General features: G+C 47.1%; 1 protein-coding gene across 7 annotated transcripts in view; it reads right to left on the bottom strand.

The window, feature by feature from the left end:
* Positions 1 to 23,348, bottom strand: part of ENOSF1 (enolase superfamily member 1) — a 28,336-nt gene extending 4,988 nt beyond the window's left edge. For 2 of the 7 annotated variants that reach the window (XR_011996737.1, XM_072735050.1), the window contains exons 1-12: positions 23,193 to 23,341; positions 18,159 to 18,267; positions 13,378 to 13,493; positions 11,572 to 11,658; positions 11,200 to 11,226; positions 9,250 to 9,322; positions 9,095 to 9,133; positions 8,638 to 8,720; positions 7,624 to 7,658; positions 6,814 to 6,897; positions 4,662 to 4,749; positions 3,043 to 3,177 (exon numbers count right to left, since the gene is read on the bottom strand). Coding sequence is in view for 5 of the 7 variants with exons in the window: in XM_072735050.1 (XP_072591151.1) it covers positions 3,043 to 3,177; positions 4,662 to 4,749; positions 6,814 to 6,897; positions 7,624 to 7,658; positions 8,638 to 8,720; positions 9,095 to 9,133; positions 9,250 to 9,322; positions 11,200 to 11,226; positions 11,572 to 11,658; positions 13,378 to 13,493; positions 18,159 to 18,267; positions 23,193 to 23,276 (960 nt within the window). In the remaining 2 variants the exon portion in view is untranslated. Of the gene's footprint in view, positions 1 to 3,042; positions 3,178 to 4,661; positions 4,750 to 6,813; positions 6,898 to 7,623; positions 7,659 to 8,637; positions 8,721 to 9,094; positions 9,134 to 9,249; positions 9,323 to 11,199; positions 11,227 to 11,571; positions 11,659 to 13,377; positions 13,494 to 18,158; positions 18,268 to 23,192 lie in introns of all 7 variants that reach the window. The other 5 variants (XR_011996738.1, XM_026006557.2, XM_072735051.1 and 2 more) reach the window with 5 other exon arrangements.
* Between the last annotated feature and the right edge of the window lie 310 nt (positions 23,349 to 23,658).

The following is a 23,658-nucleotide window of genomic DNA, read 5'->3' as shown; positions in this document are numbered from 1 at the left end:
AGGGGCTGGGTGTGTCTGCCCGTGAGAAGGCCAGGGCCTGTTCAGGCGCTGCCATTAGCTCCTTCCTGGCCGTCCTTCTGCAGATTCTCCCCACCGCCCCCCTTCGGTGGTCCTTCTAGAACAATCTCCCTTCAAGCTCAGTGAGTGGCCTTAGATTCACTTTACAGGTCTGGCTGAGTTCACTCCTACAGGTGAAATCCTCACCTGGAGAATGCTGGAGTCTACCTGACACAGCACAGTTCTCTCTGTTTTCCCACCTCACCCCCTCCACCTAGGCTGGGGCTCTTCCCTTCCCGGCCCCACTGGGGATGCCACAGGCCCCTTCCTCAAGCACCTTCGGTTTCTGCCCAGCTTATCTCCCCATGTTTAGGGAGTAATAACAATGGCACCAACAGCTAACACCATCTGAGCTCTTACTGCCTGTCTGCTGGGGTTTGAAACCCTGACTGAATGACTCCCCGTCACAGCCCATCGGGATAGGGGCCACCATCGTCCCCATTTCACAGGTGAGAAACAGACGCAGGGCAAGTAAGCAGAGCTACAAAGGGTACAAAGCTACAAAGGTGTAGAACTGGGGATAGAACCCAGGCCAACACCATCGCCAGGGGAAGCATCTGAACCACTAGATAGGAAAACCTCCCTCTAGAAAAACCTTTAATTTGGGAGCCAGGTGTCCCCACCCCTGCTACCTGTCCTGCCTCTATGTGTGGACGGAGGTGAGTCATGGATCACCCAGAGCTTTGGCCTCCTTGTCCCCAGGTCAGGAGTTAAAGTGGATGGTCCCTGGGGCACCTTTTAGCTTCCTGGTATATGCTTCTTAGAAACCTCTAATTTAAATGAGTTCTCTATCTCAAAAAAACAGAGTGGGGAATACCAGCCTTATTCACTCTACCATTTTAGAGCATATGTTTCTGACACTAAATAGATATCAACTTTTATTTCTTCCTTTTAAATATTTCCTGAGGGCAGCCCTGGGTGGCCCAGCAGTTAGTTTAGCGCTGCCTACAGCCCAGGGCGTGATCCTGGAGACCCGGGATCGAGTCCCATGTCAGGCTCTCTGCATAGAACCTGCTTCTCCCTCTGCCTGTGTCTCTGCCTCTCTCTCTGTGTCTTTCATGAATAAATAAATAAAATCTTTAAAAAAATAAAAAATAAATATTTCCTGAACCTTCTATCGTCAGGCTGCTCTCTCCCTCACTGCCCACTCTCCGAGATCACTGGGAAAGCCTAGCTCTGCTTTCTGTCCGTACCACACTCCCCTGTTCTCCATCGCAATCCATCCGGCATGTTTTTTCCAGTCAAATCTTTAATCCCATCCTTTCCTTCAGAACAGTACAGTGGCTCACAGTGTTGGGCTGCGTCTTCTGCACAGATGGACTCATCCTCAGTCCCAGGGACCCGTGCTTCCCACAACCCCCCACGTATACCTCAACTGTGCTGGGTATCCCCACGGCCCCGCCTGTGCCTGCTGTCTCTGCAGCTTCCCCCTCCCCCCGCCCCGGTCTGTCTGTGCCCACTTCATGCAATGAGTGGATGGCCATCTCCACGGGCACAAAACCTCAGAGGGCTGAAGCCTGGATGAGCTTCCAAGGAGACTCGTCAGGTGGGGGTGGAGGGCAGGTGCAGGTCCTTGCTGTGTGGGCAAGCGGGCAGCACTAGGGCATGGCAACCCAGAAGAACCCCAAGGTGGAAGTCTTTGTCAAACTATGGCCTCTCACCAGATTCTCATTTCAGAACGACTCCTCAGAAGCTTTCAGGTCTGTTTAAGCCAACAGTCACCCCGACCTTGGTGCAATTCTGCTCAGGACCAGCTGTTGCCTTACCTCCCGAGGGCGCTCCACCGTCCTGGCCCACACCTGTGTCTCCCTTCAGTGACCTTCCTTCTACTCTCTCAGGACTCAGGGCCCCACCCAGCATGCCACCTATCTAGGATTCACATGTCTTCCTTTCTTTGCAGTGAGGCTGTGACATGGGAGGAACGGAGGGCATCCCTCGAACACAGGCTTCTGCGCAGGGCCTGACATCAGGAGCTCCTATGTTCATGGACTGAAAGGAATGGAGCAGGATGGCCCCAGGAGGACCCACAGCTTCACACAGGGCACACCAACGTGTCCCTCCCAGAACTTGGAACTGACTGTCCTCAGAGTGATCATTTTCAGAGTTGGGGAGAATATAGCAATGCAGAGTCAGCTCAGGGGGATCGTCTGCTCCCAGGCAGGCAGGAGTGGACTATAAGGCCAGCGAAGCTACGTAGGGGTGAGTGCTTCCCCGGGGAGGGGTGAGGCTTAAGACTCAGCACGCCCAGTGCCAGGGGCAGGCACATCCGCACTCTGTGGATGGATGCTTGGGGCCTCCTTGGATGACATGGTCGCATATTCACATCAACAACCTGCCCTGATTTCTCACTTATCCAAAAGCCTTTGGTTTAATGTGGCTCCTCAGGGATCTTGCTCTGGTCAGAGGATACAAAAATCTAGTGCTCCCAGAAGTTGGGAGTTCTCTTTATAAATTTATTACCTGGCATTCTGGCTTTATATACATCAGTGCCAGATACCTGGCTAAAGGGAGACGCTTCCTGAGAAAGGATGTTCCTCAGATATTCTGATGTATCCAGGTCTCCCTAAACCCGACAGGTAGGGAACCTGGGTGGATCTGTGATCTGTGCGGGAAGTGTCCCGGTGTGAGGGCTCTAGGCAGCCTTCTCTTGGGGCGGCCTGACCTTGGCCTTAGCTAAGCGAATCTCGTCTTTTGGGTCAACCAGAGGAATCTACACTTTTCATTCTGGGTGAGTAAAATATTTTAATATCAGTCAGATTTCTATAGTTACAAAGTATGGAGCCATGTCTATTAATCTTTGGATTGCTGGCAGCCTTTCAACTCTTAGCAATATACTATCTCTAAAATAAATAGAAATGTTAAAAGAAATAAGTGAAAGAATTTTAGATCTGTCATGGCCACTTCAGAAAACCAACCAACAACAACAAAAATTATCTATCTACCTATCTATCTCAGTAGTGTCAGGGGAAAGAGCAGTTTTTCTACCTTGGAAATGGCGGCATGTCCCAGAATGTCATCAGGGGAGGTGGGCTCCTCAATCCACAGTGGCTTGAACTCAGCCAGCTGTGACATCCACTTTACTGCCTCGGGCACATCCCAGCGCTGGTTGGCATCCATCATCTGCAAGAAGACAGAGAGAGACCCTTCACTGTGAGGTCTGCCTGGTGCTGACTTGTGACTATGGCTCTAAGCGAGGAAATGCCGTCACTTGGTGCCACTGACTACTGATAAGACTTCTGGAGGGAGCCTGACATTTCCTCCACGGAGGACCAGCATGCAGCCAGCACAAAGGTGGCCAAAGAGCAGCCACCAAGACTGGAACTGTGGCTCTTGGAGGAGATGCAAGTCACTCACAGAGCTACTGTGATGTCCTAAAGTGCCTTCTGGGCTAGACCCAGAAGTGCTCAATGGCCCTGGAGCTCTGGCCCAATCTTCACTTAGGTGGCACCCAATTACATTTGTCTTGCAGTATTCATTATTCTGGAAACCATTTTATCACATTCTGAATTATGCATCACCAATTCTGAATTTGATCACTGGTCATTTATCGACTACTGCTAACTATGAGTTTGGCACAATAATAAATAACCCAAACTCTACTATTAATGAAGCATCTACTTAACTGGCCATTTTACGGATTTTGCCCCCTTTAGTGTTTACAACAACTCTATGAAGCAGTTCATATTAACTCAGTTTACAGAAAAGAAAACTGACATGCAGAGCAGTTAAGGAATTGGTCAAGAACACTAAGTCACGTAAATGACCTTTGAACTCCTAGGTCCCGGCTCCCTGGAAGCCAGGTGCTGGGTGTGTAGACGCTAAGAAAGGGCCTCTCCATCCCTGACATTATCATGCTTACAGAAGACAGATATGGAGATGGACATGGTGGTGTGAGGTCCCTCAGGGGACACTATGAGGACCAGAGGACAATATATCTAGAATCAATCTGTATCACAAATTATTTGGATAACGATGGCCCCATAAGGCAAAAGTTGCAGTAACTCGTCTATAAATAGTAGCAGTTCTGATCCTAACTCAATGACTCGACTTTTATTTTTGTTAACTTATGAAATACACCTCCAAAAACTTCACAAAAACATTTCATTGTAACTTCATAAAAATATTTTGCATGGAATAAGAAACATCTTATAAAAATATGTACTCAGGAATGCGTGATCCTTACATTTATCTCAGAAAAGTTTGGCATTTCTTCAACCTTAGCTCCCCGAGAGCAGCCTACGTGATGAACCAGGCAGGACATATTTGTTAAGGGAAATTAAATAATGACACACCAGGACACCAAGGGGGGTCCTGTTTGCTCAGGTGTATCCGTGCTAGCAAGAAGGAACAGTCCCTAACCCAGATCTTACTTAAGGAGTTCTGCAGAACGGAAAAATTTAAAACTATCATCTCCCTCAGTTGCTTTTTGTCGTTGTTGCTTAAAGAGCTGGCCCACTGCAAGACCACAAAGATATGCTTCCTCTCACATTCAGCTTAAAATTCCCAATGTGCTTTACTCCTTGCTTGAAATAAGCTCTATTCTGGCCCAGGACACAGGCTTCATACGAAGCTGCTCTTTCTCCACGGGAGGGGAGGACATTTACCAACGTCTTTTCAGGTCCAATCATGTTCCGGATGAGGCGGCACCTACGGACGTCATCCTGGAGATCAGCACCCACTTTTACCTTAAACCTAGAAAATAAATGTGGTTTGGTAGTAGGGTCTGCCCCGGACGTGGCAAAGACATGCGGGTTCTCTGCAGAAGCGGCTGCCTCTGCTGGTAACTCACAGGTCATGTCTTCTAATAACCTCTTGCCCTCTTCCCACCGGTCTCAGACAAGCCACTTGAAAATGACCCTGTTCCTGCACAGGGGCAACAAGGCTAAATCACCCGCTGACCCTTAGTCGAGGGACCAGGAGAGCAGTCAGATCTCCACCCACACTGAGTTTTTGCTGCGGCAGGCCGAGCAGTGAGGAACAAGAAGCCACGTTCAGAACTAAGGCGAAGAGGGAGGCTGGGCAGAGGAGCCGGCCCGTCACATCCTGAATGTCTGTTTTTCTCTTTTTTTTTAAGATTTTATTTATTTATCCATGAGAGACTTAGAGAGGCAGAGACACAGGCAGAGGGAGAAGCAGGCCCCACGCAGGGAGCCGGATGTGGGCCCCGAGTCCGGGCCCCCAGGATCACGCCCGGGCTGAAGGCAGACGCCCAACCGCTGAGCCCCCGGGGCGCCACCACCTGCTGAAGGTCAAGAGTCTGATAAAACACCCCCCACCTGAGCAGCCCCTCGCCGCGGCCTCCCCCTTACTCCACCCAGCGAGAGGTGGGCCTCGGGGTGCGGCCAGGGCCGGAGGCCGGGCACTCACGTGACCTGGTCCCAGAATGAGACGCAGCAGAGGCCTCCTGTGCCTCATCACAGCTGGCCACTTACTGGGAGCCCCCTTCATCTGTTTTGATGCCCAAATATTCTCCAGAGCCGGGCCTCTGCTCCCTATGACCTCAGGCCTCGGGTCAGTCGTCAGGAGAGAGCGTGGCACTGCCTCACGGAGGCCAGCCTCCTGTCCCTCACTCAGGGATTGCTCGACATCCTCTGCTTTGCTCGATGCCCACAGAAACCGTGCTCACTGCATACACTGGCGTCTGCTGCTTCTCTCCCCCACTCAGCGCTAACGCACCAAAGACGCCGCTTCCCCCCCCACATGGGAGCTTCGGTATCCAGATGCCCGGCTTCTGTGCCAGGAGGCCTCCACCCTCACTCCTCAGCCTTCTGTGACTCACCGGCAACAGCTGTTCCCACCTTTCCTGGGCACATGGAGGGCAGGAAGGGATAGACTCTGACTGAGCACCTGTTATAAATCCCAGATATCGCAACTTTGAGGAGAATCATGAGTTAGCATTATTCCCATTTTATGGAGAAAGAAAACAGGTTTGCAGAGGTTGAACACGTTGCCCATGATCATACAGCAAGTACTTGCAGGGAAGAAGGGAAAAGCCAAGAGGTTGATTCCAAATCCATCACATCCCAAGCCTCTTTCCACTGCTTCATGTTGCCCTCTTCAAATTCTCGCTCCCCAGCTCTTTATTTAGTGGAGAAGTCAACAAGAATTCAGTGCCTCCCAAACTTGAACATCCACACAAATCACCCTTTAACATGGGATCTTGTTAAAAATGCAAATTCCTGAGCAGCAGGTCTGGGAAGAGGCTGCAGGGTGTGCATTTCTGACCAGCTCCCAGGAAATGCTGATGCTCCTGTTTCACAGGCCACACTTGAAGCGGCAGCAGGAGGTTGGAGGCCAGGCCGAGGGCCCTGCAGAGAGCCCGGTGAACTACCACAGGCAGGACATGGACTTTTTTTTTTTTTTTAATTTATGCCACTGAGAGGGATTAATTCTTCCATGAAATAAAACTATAGCACTCTGAACTGTCTATTTAGAGCTGCAATTCCATCCAAGATTTATGTTAAGATTTTTCTCTTCACTCAAAAACAAGACTCCCAAGAAAAAAAAACTCGGGAAAATATTGAGAGCCCTCCAAAATAATTAATTTTGTTTACTTCTGGAAATAAAGGCAGATGTTACCACTTTACACTGACAGGTGCCACACCATGGGCTCATCCACACAGGCTCCTCCTTATACAACTCGTACTGCACTTAAAATGATTTGACACCGAGAGGCTTATGGGGACCACCACATCACGAGATGATGGTCCCTCTGTGTCCTGCACTGTGGTAGGTTTGGGGGCCAATGACAATCACCATTTATCCAGAGGAAGACCCTCGGATGTCCAGGGGTCCATATTCACACAGGAGAGAGACAGGAGAGAAGAGCCAACAGCTGGTCTAGAGAGAACAGCATGAGGAGGACTGCCACTCGAGGAGAAGAGGAGGCACCTGGAGGCTCCACAGAAAACTGGAACCAGTGACTGGAAGTTCTATGGAAGGGAAAGGTTTTAACACACTGTGCTCTTTCTTTCTTTCTTTCTTTTTTTTTTAAAGATTTTTTTTAAATTTATTTATTCATGAGAGACAGACAGAGAAAGAGGCAGAGACACAGGCCGAGGGAGAAGCAGGCTCCATGCAGGAAGCCTGATGTGGGACTCAATCTGGGATCTGTAGGACCAGGCCCTGGGCTGAAGGTGGCGCTAAACCGCTGAGCCACCTGGGCTGCCCCACTGTGCTCTTTCTAATGCATGGAGCCCTCAAACGATGCAAAAGCACCTTACAAGTTAGGCTTGCTGCCTCTGCAGATTTTCAAGTGGAAGCTGAACCAATGCTTATTACTGACAGTAAAGAATGGATTTCTATGCTAGACTGATGCTTGAACGTGACAATCTTCAAGGTCTGTTTCAGATCTGATGTTCTAGGATTCTAAATAGGATTCACATCTCATCTTTGGAGAAAGAGACTGGCCTACGTTGAAACCTCTCCCATGTGTCCCTACGTGTCAGCCTGTTCCTGGATGAGTCCCTGGCCTCCTTGCTGCCTTTTGTTCCTGGCTCCTCTCCACTGCTAGCCTGTCATGTGGTCGATGGGAGAGTGAAATGCATCATCACACAAACAAGTTACCTGGTCCAGCCGGCCTTCAGTGCCTCTGTGCAGAGCTGTGGGGAAAGGAGCAGAGCCACCATCATACACCAGAAAGCTCTTTGGTCTTATTTTTTTTTTTTATGATTTTATTTATTTATTCATGAGCGACACAGAGATAGGCAGAGACATAGGCAGAGGGAGAAGGAGGCTCCCTGCGGGGAGCCTGATGTGGGACTCTATCCCAGGACCCTGGGATCATGACCTGAGCCAAAGGCAGACAGCCACTGAGTCACCTGGGTGCCCCAACTCTCTTGGGTCTAATGAGTACCCCACTTGTCTCTGATCTGGTTTCACGAACACTATGGCTGCAGCATGAACCAGATGAGCACCAGGCATTGGTGAATTAAGAGCCCAAATAGCTTAGCCAACAGACCATAACTCTTTGTACTTGTAGGATGACATTCTTTCCTCATCTCTATGGGAACAATTTCTTTAATTGTTCAAACATTCCTAGAAGAGAAATGGAGCATTTATAGCCCCTTCCTTAAAGCTAGGATATTCTGCAGCATCCACAGAACTTACTGGATGTAAGAGAAACAAACAGAAACCAGTCTTTCTCTCAGCTGTGAGTACAGCATGATGGGAGTCATAAATCAATCACACGCTGACCACAGTGTGTGTGCCAGCCACTGGGCTGCGGGTATCACAAAACTCAGAGCATTATTCTGAATCCCCCAAACCACCCACAAGATACGTATTATTTCCCCATTTCAGTGGGGAGACCAAGGCTCAGCATGGCTCAATGAACACTGCCCAATGTTACACTGCTGCCTCTGCCTGGAAATAAAATCCCAGGCTGTCACCTTCCAGAACCCGAGGTGGGACCTACTAGGTCACAGAGTCCCATACCTGCAATGTGAATGGCTTTACTTTGCTCCAGTATAAGTACTTTTGGAATAAGGCCTTGGATCCATAATGATTTAGAAAGGCTAACAAGAAAATTTCAGAAAGTCAGGAATATCTTTGTCTCCAAAACCAGGTTTGAATGCCCACCTGCTTCAGCGTGTCATCCGAGTACCCCAGCCAGGCACACGATGTGGTGTAGGCAGGGTAGCCATGCATCAGCATTTGCCCTTCTGTGGGAACACAGTGCTTGTCAACATTGTGTGCTTTCCAGGGACCTTCAGAATTACAACTGCCTTTAGGTAAGCTGCTGCCCCCAAAGAATCCAGCCTCCTTCTGATCCCGCCTTTCCAGGGTACCCAGCCCTAAGCCCAGCCTCTGGCCACATTCACGACCATGCAAATACCAAGGATGTCAAACTAGCCCAGGTCTTCCTATTTTGTCACATCTGGGAAGCTTCTTCATCCAGATGCAACCCTTTGTCAGAAGACCTGGCTGCTGGGCCCGGGGCATTGGGGAAGACAGTGTGAATGAAACCCAAGTGGACACAGACGCTCAAAAGGACAATGAGAGCAGAAACAATGAAGGAAATTTCCTCACCACCCACCTCTCTCTTTTTTGCCAACCTGACCTTTCTGCAGTATTTCTGGAAAAAAATAAGAAGTGTCATCACTTTTTTAGAAAACAAAGTGTGCTACTATGTTGTTTGTACATTGGCGTGTACCAGATAACTTTCAGTTCCATCATTTGAGTATGACTCACCATAGGCTTCCTCCTCGGTCAGGACGTCTGTGATGTATCTGAAATCAATGCAGGATAACAGCGTCCTGGGGTCCTGGCAGCGCGATGGCAGAGGGGAAAGGCCCAGAACAATTCACAAACAGCTTATGATTTAAGGATGGGTTTACCTTTTCTGGGAAAGGGCCTTCACAATTTGCGTTAAATTGTTTGGTTCTGTCGTTCCTTGGTGTAGAGTCCTTCAGAAGGTCAGTGCCGCCTTTCCAAGACCCTCGTGCTGTAACCCCCCACCCCCGCTGCCCTGTCCCTTCCCTCTCCTGACACCTAGGCTCTGGTCACCCTAACTAACCTGGCTGCTGGAGGACGGACCCAGCAGGAGGCAGGCACCCATGGCCCTCCGTGCATCACTGCTCCACACTCCGGGGCTGACCATGATCCGGGAGCAGCTCAGCAGGAGAGGCAAGAAGGCTGGCTGGTCTCAGAGCCAGGCCCTCCAGGGTCAACCCCGTGCCCACCGCTTATTAGCAGCCTGACTGTGGGCCATTTCCTCTGTTACACTGGGACAATTCGCCGACAGGAACAGAATGGATTCAACATGAGCAGCTCAGCACACGGCCTGGCCCCGGCCCATCAATGGCTGGCTGTTCTCACCCCACCTCTTCTTGCCCCTCGTCCATCGGTCTGGCCAGGCTGGCAGGGCTGACGTCCTCAGCTGGCCTCTGGCTGAGACCTCTCCTCATCCCAACCTAATGGTTGGGAAGCAACCAGTCGCTTCACTCCCACTCAGGTTTTACTGTCACCAGTAGTACTCCACTGGTCTATTAAAAATTGTAAAAGCTTTTTCAGTGCTGAGATTCTAACTCTTTCAAGACAACTGGCCCCTACTGAAACAGGAAATAGGATCCAAAAGAATGAAGGCACAGGCATCTCTCTAGAGGCCCGCAAATCATTCAGTTTTGGAAGCTGCCTCTTACACACCTCTGAAAGGCTGACCTTGAGCCTAAAGATAACTCACGTCCTTCCCCTTTGGATGGGGCCCCCATGTCACCTGCATCCATGTCAGATGTTGTGACATCCTCCTGTTTTTACTTGCTCTGAGAGAAGAAGCGATGTTTGTCTACCTACAGCCTGCAAGACCATGGTGGTCTTTTGTGTTTCCTTAGTGGGATGCCAGATAATAACAGGGCCTTCATCTGTTGACTACCAGAATTTTAGCAACCACACAAGACATTACCCTGAGGCAGCTGATGCTCAAAGAGGTTAAGTGACATGCCCAAGGTCAACCCACCAGCAAGTGGTAGAGCCCAGATTCAAAGCCAGGTCTGCCTAGATCTGAACTTGCCTAGACTTTTTTCCTCTTCAGATGCCAGGTGCTCGACCAGGCCAGAAACATGCCAAGGATAAAGGAAACATTGAGGTGCATATCTTTAGCATCTGGCTCCTTCCCTTCCGGAATCAGACAGTGGAGACTACAACAGTCTGATGTGTCACTTTCTTTTAAATTCAAAGTGACCAGATGATATCTTAATAATATACTAATATAACAATCACATTATGTTATATTATTACATGTTAATAATAACCACTTGCTTTTCAGGAAGCACTTTTATCAGTCGGTCTTCAAACAAATTCTTTAAGGTTCTCAGGGAAGTAAGTAATGACTATCCCCTTTTCATAGTCAGGAAACAGAGGCTCAGGGAATTTGCACTATGCGTGAAAACTCCACAGAGTAGGAGGCAGGACCTAAACTCTGCCTCCCTTGGACCACTGTGTGAGCACAGTCAGCTGTTACTTCAAATATCAGAAAACAAATATTAGAGTTTACTGGGTTTTTGCTTGATCATCATGACAGTGATCTAAAGACAATCCTGAATATATTTACTGATTATCAAAAGGCAAGTAATCCATGAAATCCATCTCCTTTACAACATTATTATAATTATTTAACATTATAATGTTAAAGAATTTACTTACCATGTCAACAAGCAACTTCCACAGAGGCTTGGAAAAAAAAAAGAATTATAAAATGTGTGTAAAGTACTCATTTTTTTCCTGAAAGTAAATACAACCTCCTATTTCAAACACCTGCCCCTGGCCCACCTGCATGCCAGGGTCTCCAATGCTGTCTCCTAACCCATTTCTTTCTCAGCCTTTTATAACCTACTCCTATAGTTTCCTAACTACTGTCAAGGAGAAAAAGAATCAAACACTTCTCTATATTTCTTTTGGAGGCCTGCTGTGTATGTCCTTTGTCTTCAGACGGCTGCTCACAGAAGAAGTGTTCGTCCCTCTGCCACGTGTTGGATTATTCCACAGAGCCTCACAAGTGCTCCTTTGATGAGTTACCTTTCCCTCCTGCTTGGCCCACAGGTCCCACACAGCGTTGAGAATGGCTGCGGTAGCCAGATGCACAACACCTTTCTCAGGACCGATCTGGTTAGGAAGCAAAACACACCAGAACTTCTTAGAAATGAAAGAGGTATTTAGGTCTCCTAGCCAGGGACACATTTCAAGAATTAGAAGGCATCAGTAAAAGCTCATGTAGAGGTTAAGCTTTTTTTTTTTTTTTAATAGTTTCTAACCTATAGAAAAGTTGCAAGAACAGCACAAAAAGCTCTTGTATATTCCCCCCATATGTGCATATGTATATACACATATATATACATATATATACACATATATATAAATAGAATATATATAATATAAAATAAAATTTATTTTACTGAACCATTTAATTTGCAGATATACATGCCTTTGGACCCTAAATACTTCTGGGTGTAGGTCCTAAAAACCAAAACATCCTCTCACATAACCATAATAGTACAATGATCAAATCTGGGGAAGATAACAATGATAGAATACTGTTGCTTAAAAGACAGTTCATAATCAAATTCTGCCAAATGTCTCAATAATGTACTTTATTAACATATTGTGTTCGGTTGTCCTCTTTAGTCTCTTTTTATGTGGAACAATTTTTATTTTTTAAAAAATGCTGTTGACATTTTTAAAGCACACAGGCTGGTTGACTTGTAACAGTGTCTCAATTTGGGTTGATCTGGGGTTCCTTCATGATTGGGATTCAGGTCATACTTTTTGGCACAAATTCTCAGTAGGCAATAATATTTTGTTTAGGGCTGTTATCTTTCATTACTTAGATAAGTCAGTGTCCACTGGGCTGTTCTATTGGAGATTACCATTTTCCCTTTCTAAGTAAGGAGATTAATACTGTCCCCAAATGTGGGCATCCACTGGTGATCCTTGCCTTGATCAATTATGGCTACAATATTTGCAATACAGTGATTGTCTAACATTATCCTTCCTTTTACAGTAAGTTTGTATTCTAAGGACAAGCTTTTCCTGGTTGCTTAAGACCTAAATGAACTCATGGATTCTTATGTTATTCAATGAGTTACAAGCCATTACTAACGTATTTATGTTGATTCTTGAATTGTCCCAGATTTGGCCTGTGGGAGCTTCTTCAAGGGAATGCCTTTATAAGCAAGTTCAACTTGCTTTGCAGAAAAGTTCAAAATAAAATCCAAGGCAATATGGAAAGTGTCTTCCCTTGTGCCTTTCTCCATGCATGGACAAGAGACTGAGCAAAGGTAGCAAAAGATAGAGCTGATGTCAGGAGACAAGGGCAAGGTCCCGGGTATTGGACTGAGCTTACTGTGATAAAATCCTTTCCTCTAGAGCTTCACTCTTTTCATGCCTTAAACTTAGGGTTCAAAATATAGACCTATATATGTAAAAGTGCCCTGGTCTCCATCTTCTTAACTTTATTCTTATGTTTCTGGATTTAATAACTTCCTTCCCCAACTCCAGGACTATCCACATTATCTCTCCTCTAGAAAGGATGCCCGATCAGTACTTTATCTTCTAGAGGGTCTAGAAAACTTCTTCCATTCAAGCAGTAGAGTGGAGAGGAGGTCCATAAGGCTCTCAGGATCCAAGTATGTCCAGATTCAAGTCTTACAGAAAGGAATCAATTAGCTCAAAACACTGTCTAAATGGTTGAAGCCCTAATTTATCTCAATACTATATTTTACCTTAAAATTGTAAGCCTGTTTCTGTTTTCACATTTGGTGCAAAGGACATCTTAGATCTTAGTAACATTACTTATAGAAGCATTTGTTAAAATAGGCCCCTTACCCATCTGAGCTGCCCATCACTTGTGAGCTGCCTGTAGAAGCCTCTGAAGTCACCAACAATGTCGCCGAGGTCCTTGTTAAGCACATGGTGGGCGAGGGCATTCACAGCACAGACAACTATTAAATAAAGATTCGATTCTTGTGTATGTTTTGGTATGAAGTCAAATTAAGACATGAAAACACCACAAACTAACGTGGGCATTTTATGAAAGAAACTTTAAACACAAAAGGTACGTGTTTTTAGAAACTGCCCCAGGGCACCCCCGTGGTTTAGCAGTTTAGCACCACCTTCAGCCCAGGGTGTGATCCTGGAGTCCTGCGTCGGGCTCCTTGTATGGAGCCTGCTTCTCCCTCTGTCTGTGTCTCTGCCTCTCTCTCTCTCTCTCTTTCTCTCTCTGTGGGTGTGTCTCTCATGAATAAATAAATAAAATCTTTTCAAAATTAAAAATTAAAAAAATAAAAACTGCCCCAAATACATCTTCTGTGTTTGCCATAAGTAATATCATACATGTAGAAGAGCTATTAATCCATATGATGAGCTTCATTTCTGAGTAGAGCTAACATATTTTGTATGTTTGCCAGGTGAAAAACAGAGCCATAGATACTAAGGTTTAAATCATATTCCCAATCTATTTTCTTGTTCACTTTGTAAAGTGTCTGTACAGTCAGTTTCAAAACCGAACCTTGCTAGTTCATTGTTCCTAAGGAATAAAAAGATTCTGACTTACCACCAAAAAAGGAACTACCTTCTAATTATTGTCAAGTATAGAAAATATCTTGAATTCATAATATAATACGCTATTTTTTAAAAGGTTTTATTTATTTATTCATGAGAGACACACACAGAGAGAGAGGCAGACACAGGCAGAGAGAGAAGCAGGCTCCATGCAGGAAGCTCGACCTGGGACTCCATCCTGGGTCTCCAGGGTCAGGCCCTGGGCCGAAGGCGACACTAAACCGCTGAGCCACCCGGGCTGCCCTATAACACACTATTAAAGATGAATTTGCAATAAGCATAATACATGTAAAATGTTAAAGTACATAGAAATACTTTTCTTAAATATTACATTTCTTCTTATTGACTTATGATATACTATGTTTTTATGAAGTAATTTGAAGGTTACATTTAATTTGGTTCAGCATGACAACTGATTTTTTTTTTTTAGTATTTTACTTAAAAAGGATTTATTGTGTTATTTTAGATGAAGAATAAGTAGCAAATTGAATGGGAAACAGCCTTCTACCATTTAGTCATTCCAGAAAACACTTAGTCTATGCATAAATGGACAAAATAATTGAATCAAGTCATCTACTTAGCCCCAAAGCATTTAATCTGTTATAAATTTTTTGAATAAACTTGTTGCTTGGTGTTGCCATTTCTGTAATATAACTCAGATCATTTCATAGGACAGAGGTGCAATTTTAACTATCTGCTAGATCCTAGGGAAAAGACTTTCGAACTATTAGAAACACGCTCTCAGGACATGTCTTGCCTCTATGTGGAACAGCACTCAGATGATTGCACACTTGATCTCAAAAGTAGCATTTGGGCTGGACCAACTATTCTGTGTTCTCTAGGGCTTTTGTTTTTTTCTTTTTCTTTCTTTTTTTTAAGATTTATTTATTTATTTATTCATGATAGACATAGAGAGAGAGAGAGAGAGAGAGAGAGAGAGGCAGAGACACAGGCAGAGGGAGAAGCAGGCTCCATGCCGGGAGCCAGAGGAGGGACTTGATCCCGGGACTCCAGGATCACGCCCTGGGCCAAAGGCAGGTGCCAAACCACTGAGCCACCCAGGGATTACCCTCTAGGGCTTTTGTTAATGGGATATAGAATCATTCCAGTTCAGACATGCATTCCCTAGAACTGTGAGAGGAGAGAATCCTCCTCATGCCTAAATGGCTGGTGCTCTTGGATCAAAGACCTCTGAAGAGTCTGTCAGCCACTCAGAGCTACACCATTATCGAGATAAAACCTCCATCTCATTGATGAGATGGCTGCTAGAAATCACTGATGAAACACCCCTCCAGTTGGCCCCACAAATGCAAATGCATTTAACACAAGTTGAGGATGATGTCCTCTTTTATAGCTTCTAAGAGATGCAGCACTCATACATTCATCTCTAGTATGCAGATGGTACTTGCTCAAAAGGAGGGTACTGCAAGAAGTTAACTAGAATTTGGTGCATTCGACAGAAATTTGGGTTGGTCATGGTCATCCAATGGATGGGACAGTCTACTTCAGGTGTGCTTGGCTGCCATGGGTGGGAAATTCATCTGGAAAAAACTAGGCATTGAAGGCAGTATCTTGCTGACCAACTCCTTGGGACCCCCTGGCACAGGAGGAACTAGTCAGTAAAGTCTGTGGATGACCATGGTGGTCTGAGCCCAAGGGCTGCTGTGAACCCTTATAGCTGCTTTTTTTTAAAAATCTCTTTAGAAATTCTTCTTTCTTCATCTTTTTTCCCTCTGTTTTAGAAGAACAGGGAAAAAAAAAAAAACAGGGCAGCTTGGGTGGCTCAGCGGTCTAGCGCCGCCTTCAGCCCAGGGTCTGATTCTGGAGACCCAGGATCGAGTCTCACATTGGGCTCCCTGCGTGGAGCCTACTTCTCCCTCTGTCTCTGTCTCTGTCTCTCTCTGTTTCTCATGAATAAATAAATAAAATCTTTAAAAACTATATTGTTTTATTCTATACATTAAAAAAATAACTGTAACCCTCCCTCCCTCTCACTCACACATACTAGAACTGCCTTCACAGTAATGAGGAAACCAGTCTTTTTTACTTTTCTTTTTTTCGATCATAAAAGAATAAACAGGTAAGTAAGCTTGATGGAGGCACAGAACTGTGATGAGCTAAGGGAATTTTTTTTCAACTTGAGTGCAAATGCCATGTAACACATGCAGATGGTGAGAGATTGTGGTAAACCACCTGAAATATGTAGCAAGGTCAAGGTCAAAATGGGTTCTATCAGTTTGTGGTCTGCAAAAGGGGGAGGCCAACGACATCACTGCAAAAGAGCCGTGTGTTAAAGGCCCAGAGAGCTGCATATGCACTAATTCCTGGCCGTGATGTCCATCAGGACAGCTGGGAGGAGATGGGGTCAGAGGAGGGAGAGGTCAGCAAAGACCCCAAAGCGCAGAGCTCAGCCAGCAGGGAGAGGAGCCCTCAGTCTCCTGTCTCAGTGACAGGTATGCAGGGTCCCTCCACTGTGTGCCCGAGTCAGCAAAGTCCAAAGTCTCGGCTATTAACAAAGTGGTTCTGATGGCCAGTCCCATAACATATTTCGTAAGCTTGCTGAGTTTATGTGACCTTTGGGGGCCGCCCAATATGGTCTGCAATATGGAGAGGGCAGCTTCGTAAGGCACTCAGCTGACACCAGAGACCATTAAAGTTGCAGCAGAAGCTAACACACAAACCTATCACGGTCAGCGGTCACTGCCTTAGGGAAAACATTAACAGCAAATGGTTGACTTAATGGAGAGGGGGACAGGGAATCATTGTTGAGCCTCGGCCTGCTGCCTGGCAAATTCCTAGCTACCCTTCAAGACTAATCTCAAAGGCTCACCTCCGTTCTGAAGCTGCCCAACACCCTTCCGGACAAGGAACTAACCTTCTCTCTGGGTAACTTGTACCAGCTTTTTAAAAACTGTCCTTCTCACACTGCATGATCGTTTCTTTTATGTCTGTGTCCCTGAGAAGTTTATTCATTTCTTCTCCGTATATGAGGGACTCTGTCTCCTTTCTGTCTCTGTTATTAAAATTATTTCTCCAGTGCCTGACACATGGGAGCACTTGGAAGAAGTCTGCTATGGAACTGGCTGAGAGCACGACTGAATGCCAGCCCTGTGAAGAATGGAACCTGGCCATCCTGGTGGTCTCCACTTAAAATGCAAGAAACATTCCCTGTTCTTATACACACATACATACACACACCTTTCCTCTCCTTGGTAATATTAAAATCCTTCAGTGGGGCAAGATTCATATTTTACATCTAAGGGAGAGCCAACAATGCAGATATCCATGGGAGAGGTACCGTATCACCACCAAAGGTAATCTGTTTCCTTCCTTCTTCCAACTGTCATCATTTGGCTTCAGACCCTAATGATCCATTGAAACTGATCTGGCAGAGGTCACCTTTTTGTATTTCTTGAATTTTGAACCTTGTGAATGGACTATGTATTTCAAAACAAAAATCAAACAAATAATCTGTGTTTAAATATTATGGGAAGAAAGCACTTCAGGCAGTGGCTAGCTGAGCAGCTGTCTGGGCCTCATGTTCCTTATCTTTAAAAAATGAGGAGCTTCAAGACCACCACTGAGCTCTCACCAACTCTAAGAGGGCTTCACTCACAGCTCAATGTGCCTTCTGCACAACATGCTTTGCCCAGATGACAGCTCTGAAACTGGACAGCCAGAGGCCCTTACGCCAAGAAGAGCAGTGAACCTGAAACTGCTGGGTGTGAAGTACTTTGAAGAGCTCACTGTGCACATCACAATAAGTCATGCCACACATGTGCCCATCTATCCCTGTCATGTCCCCCATCCGCCTGCCTCTCTCAGGCAGAGAAACAAGCCCAGATTCCCAGATACTTTGCAGTCTAACCACTGCAAGGATGCGGACCGAGTTCAGCCACCTTTTCATTTCTTCCAGTGAAACAAATAACCACAAAACATTGTTTTTACTCACCCTGAGCAGTGTAAATACAGAGAAAAGTATGGTCACAACTGGAATCTAAGTGAAAATTAAGCATTCTGGAACCTTACAAGGATGCTCAACTCACCAACTTCTGTGCCTTTTCCCAGAGTGAAGGTAATTCCATACCCCTTGAGCCCATCTTCAGCATCAGTCTCTAAGACGACATAGGCAGCCGAGTAGTCAGGGTCTGTGTGCTGCAGGAAAAATGTGCCCACCCCACCATGCAAACGTGAGAAATCCAAAGGTGTACCTCAGGACATCACATCCGATTAGAAAACACAACAGGGGATATACAAGAAGAGCTCCAGTCAGAAGGAAGCCTTGGTGTAACCCCAAAGGAAATGGAGGAGTTCTGAATGAACAAAGGGGAAAGTCTTCCTAAGGGATTTTTTTTTTTAACAAGGGCAATGTGTACAGTGACAATTATGCCTCCTCTGATGATCAGCTAAGATTTTAATCCAGGAGTTTTTGCCCAAGCTACCTCTGCCAGGTCTCTGCACAGAGCTGTATTCACAAGCAGCCTCCAGTGGAAGCAGCCAAGGCTTCAGAAAGCCTCACTGAAAATTAGACTTATCTCCGCTGCAGCCTGTAGCAGGGCTGAAAGGATAATAGCGCTGGTTCAGAGGAGGTCAGTGGGGGAAAACAAAGTATTAAAACCTCAAGACAAAGTAGCCCACTTTTGGTTTTGTTCTCTTTTTTAACTTTCCTTTAAAAAAATATTTTATTTATTTGAGAGAGTGAGCGAAAAGGAGCAGGGTGAGGGGCAGAGGCAGAGGGAGAAGCAGACTCCCTGCTAAGTAGGGAGCCCACTGCTGAGAGGCAGGATGTGGGGTAGGATGTGCGGCTCGATCCCAGGACTCTGACTCTGGGTTCACCACCTGAGCCCAAAGGCAGACGCTTAACTGACTGAGCCACCCAGGTGCCCCTTCACTTTCTACTATCATATGGTATTTTGCAAAGTGTTTACTGAGCGACTACTATGAAACTCAACACTACCTGTTGATATGAGGGATGCAGAAGTGGAAAACCAATCTGTCTCTAGAGACTTCTCAGAGTGGGGAGAAGAATCCAACATGCAAGAACCAAGTGAGGACAATTGCTATGACAGTGCAAGGTCATGCGTGGCTATGTGGTCAGTCAAGTACCACAGAAGAGCAAAGAGGAAGCAAAGAGGAAGCAGGGGACTAAGCCACGTGGATGGGCAAAGGGACAAGGGAAGGCACGGGGCAAGGGAGAACAAGATCAAAATCCCGCGCCTTGTGAGACAGAAGTGAAAAGGCCCCCGGGTGGCAAGAGAATGAAGACAAGACTGGATAGATATAGGTAGTGTGGGGCAGGTGATGGAGAGCGCCGAAGGCCAGGCACAAGGTCTGAATGCATCAGTAAGGAATGGAGGATGCGACTTTGATGAATTTTGCATAGGGTGATGATAACCAATTACTGGTTTTATTGTTATTATTCTGATTACTACACAATATTTGTTGTTCTGGCACACTATTTGAAAAGTGACTCGATTGAATTTAATCCTCACAACAATATTATAATGTAGGTACTATTATCCCTATCTGACAGATAAGGAAACTGAGTTTAAAGAGGCAGAACTTAAACCCCTGTGTTCAGGGAAGGGGAGGCACACATGGTAGACAGGAGGCCTCTGTCTGGCATCAAAGCCTTGTGGAGGGCATTCGGTGTGAAGGGTTGCTGAGCACCAGCTGTGTATCGGAGACTGTACAGTTTGCTGAGGTGACACAGACACATCTGCCCTTCAGAAAGTTATAGTGTAGAAGCCATGGTTACAGAAACTCTAATAACACGAGAACACAGTAAGTCTCTCGGAGAGATACAAACTGTGGGAGGCCGGCAGAGTGCTGGATGCACTTGAAGTTGCAGGAGGCTTTATGATGAAAATAGAATGTGAGCTGGTCGGTTGGTTGAGGATGGGGAACTTTCCAGCAGTGGGAGAGGGCATGAAGGACCTGGGACGGAAGGATAACTTAGGTGACCGTGGCAGTGAAGAGACAGAAATGGGAAAGACTGGAGTGTATTAAGGGTTGGTGACACCCTGGTTTGGCCACTGGGTTCTTGAGAGGGAAGATCCAGAAATGAGATCTGGGAATCACTGGCATACAAGTGGGCACTGAAGCTGTGCACACAGAGGGGGTCTTACTGGGAGTGGACAATGAGACAGGAGGGCCCTTGAGGCCTTCAACGAGGAAAGAAGGGGGCCAGTATAGGAAGCAGCAGCATCAGCCAGGATGCAGAGTGAGAGCAGAAAGAGGTGGCAGCAGATAATGTGACACCCAAAATAGGAGAAAGGACCCTGGGAGTAGAAATAACAAAGTCAATCCCAAGACAAAGAAGGAGACAGAAGGTGATTTCATATGAAGGAGGAAGTAAGTGTAAAGGTCGGAGGCAACAGGGATGAACCAGTAATTTAGAGTTTGGTGGGGAAGGAGCAGACACAGAAGGAAGAAGAGAGGTTAGGGTCAAGGAAAGGTGATTCCAAAGTGGGAATCCTTGTCTAGATGGGATAGACACAGAATCGCCAGGAAAAGAAATGGAGGAAGAAAACACTGGAGATGGAAGGGATGGGGACAGGGTGAGGGTGGGCTCGGCAGTCAGGAGGGTGGGACACAGCAGAAGAGATTTGACAGGACTCACAGAATAAAGGGGAAGAAAAGAGGGCTGTTTTGGAGACCGATGAGTGGAGATGGGGCCCATGGTGCCTTTGTCTCCAATCTTCTCGGTGATGTAGTGGGCACCCCTCTAACTTCTGGGGGTGCAGGAATGGAAGCTGGAGGAGGGATAGTGGTCCCGGAGCACAGCCACTCCCAGGAGCTCAGCAGACAATGAGGAAAGGAGAGGAAAAGTACAGCTGGCAAGTGGTGGGGGAGGTGGAGGAGGTGGGGGGGGTAAGCTGGGCTGTGAGCCCACAGCCCTGGAGTTGTCTGGAACTTTGATGAGTGTCTCGACAAGCAAGCAAAGTGTAAGTACAATGAGGGTCTGAGAACTCCCATTTCCTAAAAGGCCGATAAAAAAAAAAATCACAGCTGGAATCCTTTAACAGATTTAGGGACAGTTTCAGGACTCTTTCATGAAAATATCCTGCTTCTGATCAGGAAGGCTCACGCTGCTGCTAAGTGCTGAACAGAGCTGAACTGCTGAGTTCAGCACGCCAGGAGGGCTCGGGAAGCAACACGACCAAGAACTGCAAAGTCGCACCTTCTATTTAGAAAGCACATGAGAATCGGCACACAACATACCCCGTATCTCTGGAAGATATAAATATAAGTATTTATGAGTGTGCGATACAGGTTATCAGATGACCTCTCCTGATCCTGAGGTCATAAACGACTCAAGGATCAGAAACAAGTTCCATTTCTTAAATTATTCTACTTAAAAGCCAGGCTACTTTAACACTTCACAAATTCAAAGCAGAGGAAAATGTAGACCAGAGCCTCTTCGACTTTCGTTTCCTCATATGTAATAAGTAATTATGGCCAATATTTTTTGATGGCTTTCTCTGTGTCAGGCACTTTACAGGCATCTCATTTAATCCTTGAAGCAGATATTATTATGCCCATGTTACTGATAAAACCAAAGCTGAAGAGAGATTAAGTGGCTTACCTATAGCTGCGACACGTCAGAAGGGCAAAGTGGTTGCATTAGGTCAGGTGTTTGAATTTTACAAGCCGGTGAAATCCCAAACATTTATTTGCAGATCCACAAAGGATTGCCAACTGGGAGTTTTTTTTTTTTTTTTTAAGTCATTTAACATAATACAAGAAGGAACACGAAGATTTTAAAAATCGCGAATAATTTAATCTTAGGATAAAGGACATACTTTCAAATGTAATAGCTTTGTTTAGTCAGCCTTTTTTTACGAGCCTTTTTTTTTTTTTTTTTTTTTTTTAATATTTCAAGGGGCGCCTGGGTGGCTCAGTCCCTTGAGCGGCTGCCTTCTGCTCAGGTCCTGATCCCAAGGTCGGGGGAGGGAGCCCTGCATCAGGCTCCCTGCTCAGCGGGGAACCTGCTCCTCCCTCTCCCTCTGCCATTCACCCTGCTTGTGCTCTCTATCCCTCTCTCTCAAATAAATAAATAAAATCTTAAAAACATCTATTTCAAGTACACAAAGAGTATAGGTAATGTAATGATATCTGTGTGTCCTCCACCCACTTAGCCAACCAAGAGAAGGCGAATCAGAGGCCTCTGGTATGCATTCCCCGCTCTCCACTCAGGTACCCGTAACCATATCCTAACATGGATGCTTTTCACTTCCCAGCATTTGTTCATACATCCATTACAGACCCTTGTAAGTCTGTCTCCCTGGTGGACTGAGAGGGGCAGTGAGGATCCAGTGGGTGACGGCCCTCGGGGAGACCCAGGGCAGAACTCCTTCCTAGATTTGGGGGCCACTGCACTAGACCGTGGTAGGGATGGGGGGTGGCCCCCCACGGTCGATAAGCAAACACACCCTTCAGTATTCAGAAGGCTCCGTGCCTGGGCCGCATCTCCCGAGGCTGGCCGGCATTTGCCTCTCTACAGTGACAAATCCCTTCTAGCAACGTTTTCAGGCAATTTCACGAGAGCTCCCCTCCCGTGCCCAACGGCAGTGTGACTCCATTTCACAGATGGGCCCAAATGCCCAGGGAGGTTGGCGTCTTCTCTAGGTCGGTCACTCAGCGAGGTGCGGAGGGGGCAGCCCACCGCCACGAACCCCACCAAGGAGTCAGTGCAGAGGCGGTCGGGATGTGCCCTGGGGTTGCGTGGTTGGGGGTCCAACAAGAGCATCTCGCTGTTGCTGCGTATTACTCATTCTGCCAATTACAGCAAAATGCATTTCGTAAATTAACAACAGGAAATGTTAACGTCAACAAGGAGAAAACGAAGAACGAAAGAAAGAAAGAAAGAAAGAAAGAAAGAAAGAAAGAAAGAAAGAAAGAAAGAAAGAAAGAAAGAAAGAAAGAAAGAAAGCCCAGGAGGGCGGAGAGTTTCTGGTTCCTTGGATCCCCCTTCTCGGCCTCCCCCGCTGCAAGAGCAGCAGTCCAAAGCCGGGAACCTGCGCGACCCGCCGGGCTCCCCGCGCCGACCAGGGCGCCCGGGGCGGCTCAGCGCTTACCATGGCGTCCGAGCCGTGGCCGCCCAGCGACGTGGGGAAGCGCACGTCGCGCACCGACAGGCTGCAGATCCTGCCCCGCACCATGTCTCTGCGCGCCCGGAGCTGCCCGCGGGGCCCCGCGAGCGGCGGGAGGGGCGGAGCCCGCCTCCGCGGGCGCTGATTGGCTGCGCGGGCGCACCGAGGGGCGGGGCCGCCGGCTCCCCGCCCCGCCCCCGCGCCGACTCGCTCGGGGCCGCGGTGCACCGAGACCGGGGGGGGGGGGGGGGGGGGGGGAGCGTTCCGCGCGGCGTCGGCGCCCGGGCGCTGCGCCCGGCCAGGAAACTCCTGGAAGTAACCGTCCGGGAGCGGCGCCCGAGGGGAAGGAGCAGGGTCTGACTACAGTTTGATCGCCTGGAGCCACAGTTGGGCCACGAGCTCCAGGCTTGACCTGAGGCAGCGGTCATAGGGGTGCAGCCCGGGAGGCGCT

Source organism: Vulpes vulpes, chromosome 13 (genome assembly GCF_048418805.1).
Source record: "Vulpes vulpes isolate BD-2025 chromosome 13, VulVul3, whole genome shotgun sequence".
Taxonomy (NCBI): Eukaryota; Metazoa; Chordata; class Mammalia; order Carnivora; family Canidae; genus Vulpes; species Vulpes vulpes.
The sequence above is the reverse complement of the archived record's forward strand: the minus strand, read 5'-3'. Positions and strand labels throughout refer to the sequence as shown.